At 40.1% G+C, this 12,414-nt stretch overlaps 2 protein-coding genes across 2 annotated transcripts; one reads left to right on the top strand and one right to left on the bottom strand.

Moving 5' to 3' along the window:
* Positions 1 to 270: 270 nt before the first annotated feature.
* On the bottom strand, positions 271 to 7,178 carry eif2a (eukaryotic translation initiation factor 2A). Its single transcript, XM_012839806.2, has 14 exons — positions 7,109 to 7,178; positions 6,668 to 6,737; positions 6,459 to 6,530; positions 6,250 to 6,368; positions 5,943 to 6,042; positions 5,625 to 5,707; positions 5,435 to 5,508; positions 5,192 to 5,336; positions 4,947 to 5,063; positions 4,186 to 4,760; positions 3,694 to 3,801; positions 2,657 to 2,776; positions 2,122 to 2,187; positions 271 to 755 (listed from the first exon to the last, which is right to left on the bottom strand). Exons 1-14 carry the CDS (start codon positions 7,134 to 7,136, stop codon positions 690 to 692), a joined length of 1,743 nt encoding a protein of 580 aa, XP_012695260.1. The 5' UTR covers positions 7,137 to 7,178; the 3' UTR covers positions 271 to 689.
* Positions 7,179 to 7,590: 412 nt separating this feature from the next.
* Positions 7,591 to 9,672, top strand: serp1 (stress-associated endoplasmic reticulum protein 1). The gene is made up of 3 exons (XM_012839812.3): positions 7,591 to 7,793; positions 8,228 to 8,300; positions 8,851 to 9,672. Exons 1-3 carry the CDS (start codon positions 7,710 to 7,712, stop codon positions 8,889 to 8,891), a joined length of 198 nt encoding a protein of 65 aa, XP_012695266.1. The 5' UTR covers positions 7,591 to 7,709; the 3' UTR covers positions 8,892 to 9,672.
* The last annotated feature ends 2,742 nt before the right edge of the window (positions 9,673 to 12,414 follow it).

Here is a 12,414-nt window from a genome sequence, read left to right as displayed (position 1 = left end):
TTTAATTTACTCTCAATCAGAACGATTTAAAATTTTGATAACTAAATAGAGAACTACTATGTCTTCCAACAATTGACCATTAAAACACAACATCGTACTCGGCAGTTTTGACCAAAAATAAATCACTTCAAGAAATAATGATTAACATAACTTAAGTTTGTTATTCATAATGTGCCTCCACCACCCTATTCATCTTATTTGCAACACAATTTCTCATGACATACACAAAGCTATAGTAGAGACTATTAATAATACAAAACTAAAGGCATGTTTGGGATCTCAAAATATTTATTTTTTTATGTGGATGAAACCAATCCCAATTCATGGGCAATTTACAGCTTAAACAACTTTGGCAGGAAAATACTTTCAGGCAAATTGAAAATCATTATTACCACCAAGGTTTTAAAAAAGAAAAAAACTGAGTACATTTCAAATGGGTATAGCATTACTTGTCAGTTCCGACCATAAGAAAGTACTGCAAAAAAAAAAAAATTTGACAGACACCACTGCCCTTATCACCTGTACAGAACATTGCATAGCAATAATGCCTTCAGTTTTATGAATTTGCAAGTAGGCCTCAATATGTTAAAGGCAACAGGCTTTGAGCTGCAATGTATATTCCTTAAATTTGTTAATTGATAATGTGACAAAATGGCAAGTTCCTAAAATTACTGATAAATGTCCTTAATTCACAATCCAAGTTCAAGGTCTTCTAGTTCCTTCAACAGCTGTGCTTCCTTTTGCACTTTATCCATCTATGGGGAAAATAAGTAAAATATGAAAACATTCATCATCATAAAAGCTAACAAGGACCAAGGAGAGTTAAACAGAAGCAAAAACACAACAACCTCTGCACCTGTGTCAACTATTTTAGCCAAAACTCACAGATAAACATTGGACTGTTCAGATGTAGTTTTGCCAGGCCCTTTTTTTATCAGCTTTCTTAACTGATTTAACTCACTGGTTTCCCTTTAGTTTATCAGATGTGGGCTCTACCTCGGTTTATCAAAGAACCACATCCACTGCGCATCTCTGACTGTTAGGAGAGTTGTGGCTGTGCTGTGGGGACTCCCTCACCAAGAATGAATATAGGCCAAGTAAAAATTCATGAAATTACCATTCTATCGTATTCTATGAATATTTTGATCAGTCACTGTAACGGTGCGGCTGCCCGTTACCGTGTCGGTAATGCATTACGGGGCTAAAACACACACGGGAGACAACGCTGACTACATGCACACAGTTTATTTAAATACAAACAGCCAGTATAGTTGACTACGATCGGGACCGCAGATGGGACGTACAACCACCGAACATACCGGGACTGAAAGGCCACCACAACGTGTGGGAAACGTTGTACAAGGCTGGACAGTAGCGGAGTGCTTGCCGTGCGGGGGAGTGTTTACTTCCAGATGCGACACAGAGGAGCGACCCGAGAGAACGTCGGGAAGGACCTTTGAACTGTGAGGGCATGGAACGTCCAACGTGAAAATGGCTGTGATGAGAGGGGTGTGTAGGGTGTGATGAATAATAATTGATTATTGATAGTAAATTATAGTATTCGATTGTCTGTGTGTAAACCCGTAATGAGTGCTATAGAGATATGTATTTCACTGATAGTGAGTTGGAATAGGTATTTGTTATTTATTGATTTTATTACGATGTGTTTAATGGTTTAGGCCGGGTAATTAAATACCGGCGCAAAACAGGTCTGGGGAGAGCGACGAGTCTGAGGGGAACAACTTCCCACTCCTGTAGACGGAGAAGTTAATTGTTTAGATTGGAGCGCGACACCTATGTTAAGTTTACTCATGATTATTAAGAGTTTATCTATGCATTTGTGGAGCTGAATTGTTTAGGGCTTATTTATTTATTGAGATTTATGGTTTGGAGTTTTTGTTTCCTTTTTTGGTTTTCTCCAATCTGGCGTGTTTTGCCTACTCTGAACGGATTAAACATTTGCCATTTGCCACCAAACATCAGAGACACTGCCTCCACTTCTTTGATACATCGCCGCAAGGCCGGCCATCCTATAGTCACATTGAATTCGGTAGACATCCTGCATAAATACCGGTACAACAATGGTCAACTGTTCTACTACCATAGCAACTGAACCCTTACCTGATTCTTTTGTAGAGGTTTACCAGATGCTTGTTGTTCCTTTAATTCTTCAATTGCCTTCAATTTCTGTAGAAACAAAGCAACAGAGACAAATGGGTAAAGGAAAAATGAATAATTAAGCCAATAACACTCAATGTGGTGGATCTGTGACAGGAAGTTACACTCTGTGAAATCTGGCGTATGGAGTTACCCTAACAAGACCCCCACCATTGGATGGATTACAAAAACAGTGATTATGCCGTTTATATCAAATTTCTCTTTCAACGGTCTTTCATTCCTGCTATCTTTGCAGAGTGGAATAACCATCCTATGTGGGTCTCTCATTTTGATAGGAGCCTGATCTTGTATGCCTGCAACAGCTTCCCAGAGGTGTTCCCAAGCTGGAAAATTCAGTCACTTCAACAAAACAACTAATGAATTGCTGGGGTTTTCTTTTAAATCCCACAAACCACGACGTTTACTTCTCTGGTAACAGCACAATTATTACAAACATGAATAATTCCATACCAATTAAATAAATATAACATTTATTCACCTTTTTAACATTTTTGATCTTCTTGTCAAGCTCAGGGTCCCCTGAGGAGACGGCCGCGGGAGCAGGATCCGCTGGGGTGGTACTGGGCTCAGGCTGCGTCTGTGGTTCATCAGTCTTTTCCTGCAGAAATCAAACGTAAGAAGCAACAGCGATGACCACACAGAAAACATTGCAACAAAGGACCACCACTAAGAGAAGGTTGACGAGTAGAATCTTTAAGGGATCTCTTTCCAAGCCATAGGCCATGTTCAGGCTGCAGGCAAATCAAATGTATGTCTCAAATCAGATCTTTTGAGACGACTTTCAAGCAGATCGGATTCGAATTTCCGCAGATCGGATTTCTTGAGTTCAGACATCACCAACCTATCTGCAGGAGTTGCTGTGGTAACGACGAAGGCATCAGTCACTACAATAAGTTCTTTCTAGCTTTGCCTGTACAGAAGCCTCCCCTAAAAGTGCCAGCAGACCATTTATTTCAGCATCTGTCCACTGACTGTTGCACTCCATATTGTCATGTTGACACTCCATAGCGTTAAATCAATCAATGTAAGTTCTTCTGCATTTTTCTTTTCAATCAGTTAAGTTTTTTGGTGCTCTGCTAATAGCTGCATGAATTCCAGCACTCCGGTCACTCGATTTGATGTTGTCATTGTGTTGCGTTGCGAGTGGCGCAAAAGACATTTTAAAATCCGATTTGAGAAGCCAAAGTGTCCCGGACTGAGACGCATCTGTAGAAATCCGATCCAGTCACATTTCAAACCACCTCTAAATGTGATTTTTGCTAATCAGATTTTGTGTGTTTTCTTTTGCTGTCCAGAAAAAATCAATCTGGATACAGGAAAAAAATCAGATTTGGGCTAGCAGTCCGAACAAGGCCTAAGAGCCCATGGAGTTTCTAGACAGTACATTATACTCTAAGGGAGGGGAAATAAAAAGAAGCGAATATATTTTGTCTGTACAGTTCTGTACAGTGTATCTTCTGGGACTTCCTGAAATGTACTACTACACAAAACTACACTGGTGAAAAGCACAAGTACCTGCTTGGATGCTTTCTTAGCTTCTCGTTTCTTCTGATTCTTTAGCGCTGATTTGGACAATGGTTTGTCCCCTCCAGGCCTCATGCTTTGTGGTGGCTCTTCCTCATGCTGACGAAGAAAAATAGTTAGTATTGAAATATACTACCTGTAATATACTGATGATATGTCGGTGGCGCTTGTAAAGCTTGAGCAGCTTGTAAAGACTATCAGATATTAACCTACTTAATGCGTCTTTCATGGATTGCTGAACTCAAACTAAATACATTTGCTTGTTCATTAAGTTGGAAGAATTTTAATAAATTTAGGTAACAATAGTTCAATAAGGTCACATTAAAGCTGACCGTCTTCACTGAACACTTGTTCTGCCAAATGCTTTAAAAGGGTCAGTGATGGGTATTGGTAAGGTAGGTCACTGACAAAATACCAACATGAATCTTAATTAGTGAAGAAACGCATGAGTCGTGGTAACATGGTCACAAACTGGTCACTCACCAGTTTGGAGGAAGCAGATACAGGTTTGTTGCGGAGGGCTGGCGGCCGGTATGCTTGTGCCGGCTTGGCCTCTGTGCTCCCCAACTCGCTCTGTGCAGCCTGGTACTTAATCGGCTTCTCCGGGAATATGCCTGCTGGGAAGGGCTGCCACAGCACCTCCAACAGCTCTGATCCAGCTGGTGTGTCGCACTTGTAGAGTACTGTGCCAGTGTAGTGCCACACCTTGTAGCCGTTGCTAACACGCAGTCGAGGGGCACAGGTGGCGGTGACAATGTGCTCCCCATCGGGGCACCAAAAGAAGTGCGTGGAATCGGCAGCCTGCGTCTTTGTCACCTGCTTGTATTTCTTCATGTCCCACACCTCCATGTGACCCTGCAGGTTCCCAAAGCCAGCCAGGACCAGGATGTGGCTCTGAGGACTGTAGTAGACTGCGTTGCGTGGACCTGTGCCGAAGTCGAAGACTGGGTCGCACTTGAGGTTGAACACAGTGGCCTTCGCAGGCATAAAGCCGTACACAGCACAGAATTCGTTTGAGTTGGGACTCCATGCGACATCGTAGATAGGCCCATTCTTTGCTGCTCAGGGGAGAGACCAAATGTAAGTTAGATCCAGTGTTTACACAATGTGCTTCACTTGCAGATATCTAGCATATGTTGACAATTTTCTAAATCACAGTATTTTGGTAATAATGACAACATTATACATGATAATTATGTAATTCAATATCACAACATGGAAAGAAAGGGGAAATGAACTCTTACGTAGCTGCACCACAGCACTCTCCCCATTGATGGCCACATAATGTAGGGTTTGCTCTCCGTAGTAGGATGCTCCTGTTTTATCCACCTCTACGCTTGCGGTCACCAGAACAGCAGACCCTAAGAGGAGACATGGAGATAGTTTCACCCTCCATTCATGGCCCCTTTTCTTCATGAAAACAGGCTAATTCAAATACCAATCTTTTGAGTTTAAAAAAAGAGAGACAAGAGACACAAGATTGACATACCTTTATTGTTCCAGAGCATTGTCACTCTGTCTGCCTTAAAGAAACTCTTATTGGCCAGAGCAGAGGTTGGCCCCCCAAAGTTTGGGTACTGGTAAAGCCGAACAAAAGAAGGGCCACCCTTGCTTCCAGGGACATAAACAGCAACCTAGAATGGATATGTGTATTATTATTTAACATGACAGATAGAAGAAGTAATTTAAATGCCATAACTACAAAATATGCATTTTTCAAATTACTACATACTTTGCTGGGCTTACATCCTGGGGACAAAGCAAATTCTGAAACCTTCTGTAAATGAAGTTTGTTGGCAATGGTTTCTGTAAAGAAAAAGACAACGTTTTGACTAGGACAACAATGGGTGGAAAAATAACATCTGCTTCCTCAAGCAATATGATTTGGCATGCCATGACAAAGAATATGAGATACTACTTACCAAAGTCATTCTCTTCAAAGAAGTGAAGCTCGTTGTTAACATTTCTGACTGCTATACTCTCATCATCAGCCCAACTTGGACACCTGATGGCATAATTAAGAAGAATAAAATAGCTACAAAATAATGTCTTTGGAAAGTGACATGCACAGTTGCCATACCATTATTGGTTCTGTTAGGTATGCAACATACTCTAACAACGAAACAATCATGGACTAACACGTCAGCTGTTGGTTTCTGTTGTTGTACAGCATACCCCAATACTCAAGGGCAAGTGTCACAAATTGAACTCATGAGCATTTAATCCTTAAATTAACTCACCATCCTTGCACTTTTTTCTGATAGAAAGCTTTGATGCACTTCCCAGTCTGTAGGTCCCATAACTGGAGGTTAGGGTCTCCCTGTGGGTTCTCCTGTGTTTCTTAAAATGGAGGCCGTGCATTACGTTATTACACATACCCCACAGATCTTACCATAGATAGATAAATAGCTTATGATAATGAACTTGATATTTAAAATATCTCCACTCTTGAATTAAATGGAGCTTAGGTCTGATCATTTTCTTCAAATAACATTCAGGGAAGAGATCATTCTGGCATTCTATGGCTTTTAATTTATAGGCACTTACTTGTGTACTGTTGCCATGTGGCGAGCACTTTATTCTGTGGAGAAAACTCCAAAAATGATGTCTTGGGAAGATCAAAATCCTGGACAGAGGATCCATCTGAAGTCTTCACAACGCTGACCCTACAAAATGAAAGGAAATGTTCTTAATACTTAAATGACAGAAAAAACAAAGTAAACATTCAGCAATAGCGAAATCTGAATATGCCTTACTTGTCACCATTGCACCAACTGAACAATGACCCATCTTTGCTGAAAGTCACGAATCTACCGGGAAGAGTGTCCCTGCAAAAAAAGAAAAATAACCTTGGAATCACTGCCACACCTCTGGAAGCATCCTGACTTGCATCAGCATGTATGAATATGCCACAGAGACGGACACTGAAAAGAGCGCAGCATTGGGTCTAACTTGGCCGTCATACCTCTGGAAAGCAGAGTATTCCGCACATTTTGGCGGTCCTTGCAGCAAAGACGTCCCGTCCGAACCACGGACTGAAAGGGCGAAATCGTGACACAATAATGGTTATCCTCATATGCTTCTAGGTTTGTACTGTGGCTCACCGAACAACGTAAACCATTGTAAATAGCCTGCGTATGCAACGACACACAATTGGGAGATATGGTTCAAATGTCATGTTACTTGTAATGTATGATGGCTATGTATTGTGAGTTATATTTCTAGCTAACTACACACTGACGACCACTGACTTATCAATCGATCAAATAACTGGGGTCTTAACAGGTAATATTACTTTTTAAGTAATTCACAATCTTTGTGCTGATGTTAAGCCTTGTCAAAAGTTCCCCCACAATAGACCTTGACAGTGCCTTTACAGTATTTACTACAAAATGAATTAACGCACCTGCGAGAAGAGGTATGGGAGGCGCCATGATGTAGCGGAAAAGGAATTCTTGGACGGAAATGCGTAAATAATCACGTGACGTTAACATAAAGGCACACGTATGCATTATAAGTGCTGACGAGTACATTTAATCAGAGACAGGACTGATTAAATCAATTATAAACTGTTTGGGTGTTAATGTAAACATATATGCAACTGATACTGATACAAAAATAGTTGAAAAAAAAAGTTTTAAAAGCCAACAGCCTGCACACCAAATTGGCTCATTGGGGTTGATTGTGGGAAAAAAGTTAGGCTCAGACTTTCACATAAATTATATAGATTTTTTTTCAACCCACAGATGATAAATAAATGTGTATGGAATGAATAAACATATAACACGTTTTAAAACTTTGGCGGCTGTAAGATCAATGGGTGGAAAGACATCTATTCGCCACGACCACGGAATCGGATAAGTGGGTGGAGCTGACTTAGGGTGTACGTAGACATCTCTGAGGGAACTTCATCAACTTCATCAATCGAAGCACAAGTCTTCAGAAGCGGCCAGACAGGACTGTCATCTTCCAGATTGTATAAAAGATCGCCACATAAACATTGCAATATGGTCGCCAAACAGAGAATACGCATGGCTAACGAGAAACACAGCAAAAACATCACGCTACGGGGAAATGTGGCAAAATCAACGGTAAGGCTTTAAATCTTCGAAAGTGATGTAGTTAGCCAGCTAACGTTAGCTGTTCAATTACCCTATGGTTCATTTCGACCGTCGATAGAAATCGTTATCTGAAAAATAATGTTTTCGTATGCTTTTAGCTTTTACTTAAACACATCCAAACGCAGAAAATGGGTTTGCTTCCCGTTCGAATAATCATCAATTTTTTTTCACAGCTTCCATTTGAAATAAGTAAACTAGCCTAGCCTACAATCTCCTAATTTGTGATGTTACTTGTAAATATCCATTTTATCTAGGTATAACACAACTTTTCTTTCAATAAGCATGTTAAAGTTGAATGAATTGTAGTTCACTTCACTAAACTACTACCCTGTATTGTTAACTTAACACTATCGTTTTCTTTTCATGTTCCCCTTAAATGTGACGTATTCATTTTTTTTTTACAGAGGGCTGCAGACGAGAAAGTGGCAGTAGGACCATGGCTTCTTGCATTATTCATATTCGTCGTCTGCGGATCAGGTATACAGCTGAAATCGGTGTATTGTAATGGTTGGAGTAAAGAATTTAAGCAAGTTAATATTTTTATCTGCGGTTTTTGCATACATTTACAAAGGGCAGACAGTGAAAGCAACGACAATCATCAGTTTGTGTAATTAAGAGGCCTGGTGTGGGTAAACATAGCATGCTCAGGTTAGATCAGTATGACTTCGTTAAAAGGATCAAAGTCTAGCTTTGCTCTATCTGCTATCTTTTCTCCAACCCTTGATCTTTGTTCATCCTAGGATAGGTTTGATTAACTCAAATTTTCTAGAAACAGTCTTATGTGGCTGTTGAGCTGGCAGTCTCTGATCTGATAAAGAAAATGTGCACTCCATAGTGGAACAGCAGAAGCAGTTTCTTCTTTTCAGGAGCACAATACTAACATTATATCTCATGCTGACATGGGCACAAGAATAGAACTGGATCATGTCACTAAATTTAAACATCTGCTTTGGGCTCACTGGATAACCCTGAGCTCTCCCCATTGGTGTCGCCTCTTTCTCTGATGTGTGTCTTTTCCTCCCCACAGCAATTTTCCAGATCATCCAAAGCATCAGGATGGGAATGTAGTGTGAAGAGACTCCATTCCACCCCGAGCTCTCAGCATTCTTCCACCTTTCCGAGATGGTTACTCCTTGCTGGCAAGCCTGAGGATCAATCGTCCATTCCCTCTTAGATTATTTAATCTCTTTCTCCTCTTTTTAAGTGCCAAGATGGGTAACCCTAGTTATCTCTCCCTTGCCCCTTAATTCAATGAGGCATGTAAACTTACTTCAAAAGAAAATACTTGCCGAAGCCATAAGTTATGGGAATTTTGACATTCCATTGCAGGACCAACTTTGCTGCTGAATCTCTAATGACTCAAATCACATGTTTAAAAAGAAAAAACACGGCTGAGTATTCAATCTCACCGTGATCGGATTTGTGCTTTTTATCCATTTCTGATCCTTCAGTGAAATTTCTCAAGATTCTCCTCTTTATTTTCAAAGAAGGACTATGAGAAATTGTTTTGTGCCTTTCTAGGAATCATGTAATTTGAAAGCTGCAACTGTGGTATAGATTAAATAACAGGAGAAACAGTTGATCTGAGTTTTGTAAATCAGGTTACGGTACTGCCCCAAGTTGTAAAGTTGTTGCAAGCATGCAGCATCTGACATTATGCACCTTTCTATGGTTCTACAACTTGTATAATACCCATCATGTGGTGGCTGGTGTATTTTAAAATGAAAGTAAGTGAAAGAAAGTCTATGCAATATCTTGAAGGAAATTAGCTACACTGTGTGTGGTAACAGCCAAATAAACATACGCCGTCAGTAAAGTCTTCAAAAACAAATAAAAAAATGTAAATTCACGAGTTGTTTCCTGTCATACATCAAATGTATTATATTTACAAATCAGAAGTTGTGTTTAATACAGGTAAATGTTTTTGTGAATGGTCTGGGTGAGCAGCCCAGTAGACTACCAGGGGAAAATACACAGCAGAGACAAAAGAGGGGAATCTGTGTTGTCATGTTCAATCTTAGACCCAGAGATGGATATTATAGAGTTGGGTAGCATAGATCTCAGAATTACGTCAGACCAAAACGCTGACCGGAAATTATGGATTGTGTTAAATTAAACTGAAATCACTGAAAACCATTTACGCCAGATAACCACCAGCAATGGATGACAAAGACTTTGTCAATTTCTGAGTTACAGAACTAACTTAACCAGTGGAATGATATGCTGTCTGTGTCATGTCAGAGTATAAGACCTGCCTCCTGTACCTTGTTCTGTGTGTGTTCTTTGGCCAAGAAATTACACTCTCAGGGCTTTGAGGTGTATGGGGTACGAGAGCTGCATTAACACCTAAGATCTATGTGTCAGTCTGCATTCTTCTGGGCCATTTGGTTACAATTTTTTGACGATGAGTAGGATGCAGGCTTTTCTTTCTTTGACATTTATTGTAGACACACTGCAAATGAACCCTCAGGAACTGATGATAAATAGGCAGAATGGCATGGATCTTTTATGCAACGTACAGGGCAAGGGTAGACAAAGACGCTAACACTAGGAAAAGTACACTTGGGCATTACACATAACACACAGACTAAGGTGGCACCAGAAATATACACTGACATTAACACCGCAGGGAAACACACATACATTCTAAAATGGAACACTTAACACAAATTCTGACATTAATCACTGTCTTTCCCACTACCAGGCCGCACAACATATTGAGCAAACTACACAAATAGGGAAACACACAGTTTCCCTGCAAGCAACTATATACAGTGGTGGCCAAAATTATTAGAACACCTGACAGATCTGAAAATATTGACCTTTCTTTTGCCTCCAAAACATGATTTCATTTCATAATGTTCATGAAACATGCAGATGGTTGCTCTGAGCACAACAAATATCAGATGAAGTGAGCCCTACTGTTTTTATCCACTTTTAACTTTAATATTTAGTATGTCCAGCTTTTGCAGTAATTACAGCAGCACATCTCTCTGGCATAGTGTCAATATATTTCCTGAGAACTTCAACACTAATGTTATCCCATGCCTTCTGCAAGTCAAGACAAAGGCTTACAATAGATCTGTCCAGTTTATTTTCCAACTTGCACCAAATTTGCTCGGTGTGGTTGAGGTCCGGACTTTGACATTTTCAATGTTTCAGCAGATTCCTTCTGTTGCAGGTAGTTCCAGCAATAGTTAAAAGGTTAAGGGTCATTGTCCTCTTGGAAAAGATAAAAAATATCAACAAATAGGACGACTCCCAGATGGTACTCCATGCCTCACCAGAATGATGTGGTGGTATACTTTCTTATCCATGATGCCATCAATTTCCACTAAGTCACCTGTTCCTGAGACTGAAATGGCACCCTACACCATAATACTACCCCCTCCGTGTTTAACTTTTGGCAAGAGACACTCATTTTTATATCTCTCCCCCTCCCTCCGTCGAACATACACTCTTCGCTTGTTGCCAAACTGTTCAAACTTGGACTCATCAGTCCATAACACTTTATACCATCCTTTGTCCATTTCTTGTGCTCTTTTGCAAATTTCAGGCGTTTCACTCTATTTTTCTCTTTCAGTAATGGTTTATTTGTTGCTATTCAGCCAACAAGTCCTTCTTCTCCCAGTTTCTGACGCACAGTTCTTGAAGACACTGTTGCACCATTAATCATTGTGGTGTTGATCTCGCCACGCAGTTCTCGTGAGGTCTTTCTTCGGTCCTTAAGACTGAGAATTTTGAGATGCTTCACTTGTCTGTCTGAAAGTCTCTTTTTTCTACCTCTACCCTTTCGGTTCTGGTGTGAATTGGTGGCATCATGGCGGTCTAAAGTGTACTTTACAGTGCTTGGACTGCATCTCAAGTCCTTGGCTATGCGGCAGTAACTCCAGCCAGCATCAAAAAGGGCCTTTATTCGAACCCGTTGCTCACTCATTAGCTCCTTCTTCACCTTAGCCATATTCAAAAAGCAACATGTGCTTCAAGACTACTTCTAGAGGCTTTGAATTTATACCAATTGGTGGTGTGGCCTCAGTGACAAAACCCTGATGTTACCAATCACTTATTGAGCAGGATAGGCCTTGTACATTCAAAAGAATCACACAGCTGTGTCGTAAGACTATCATCACCATCAAATTAACCACGATTACACCTGACACTGATTACAAAAGTAATTTGGCTTCTTCTGTGAAGGAACATTATTGTGTGACATTGACGGTGAAATAGGCCTAGCTTGTTTTTTTTCAAGGAAAATGACCCAAATCTCCTTATGATGGCTCTATTCTATGGTTTATAGAGCATAATGATGACTTTGTAGATATTTCATTCGTTTTAGGGGTATTTTAATGGCCAATTCAACAAAAACAACTGAAACCTCTTAAATATGCCAAGTGTTCTAATAATTTTGGCTTATATACACTGTATATACAGTGGTGGCCAAAATTATATATACCGGTATATAATATATATATATTAGGGCTGTGACACAATAAAACAATTCAAATTAATGACATGCTTTGTGATTAATTAATCTAAATGAATCACATACATCAGAGGCATTTAAAAATCCGTCCGACGCAGTTCGAAAACT

The sequence above is a fragment of the Clupea harengus genome, chromosome 9 (assembly GCF_900700415.2).
Source record: "Clupea harengus chromosome 9, Ch_v2.0.2, whole genome shotgun sequence".
NCBI classification, from domain to species: Eukaryota; Metazoa; Chordata; class Actinopteri; order Clupeiformes; family Clupeidae; genus Clupea; species Clupea harengus.
This window is presented reverse-complemented; position numbering and strand designations above follow the sequence as displayed.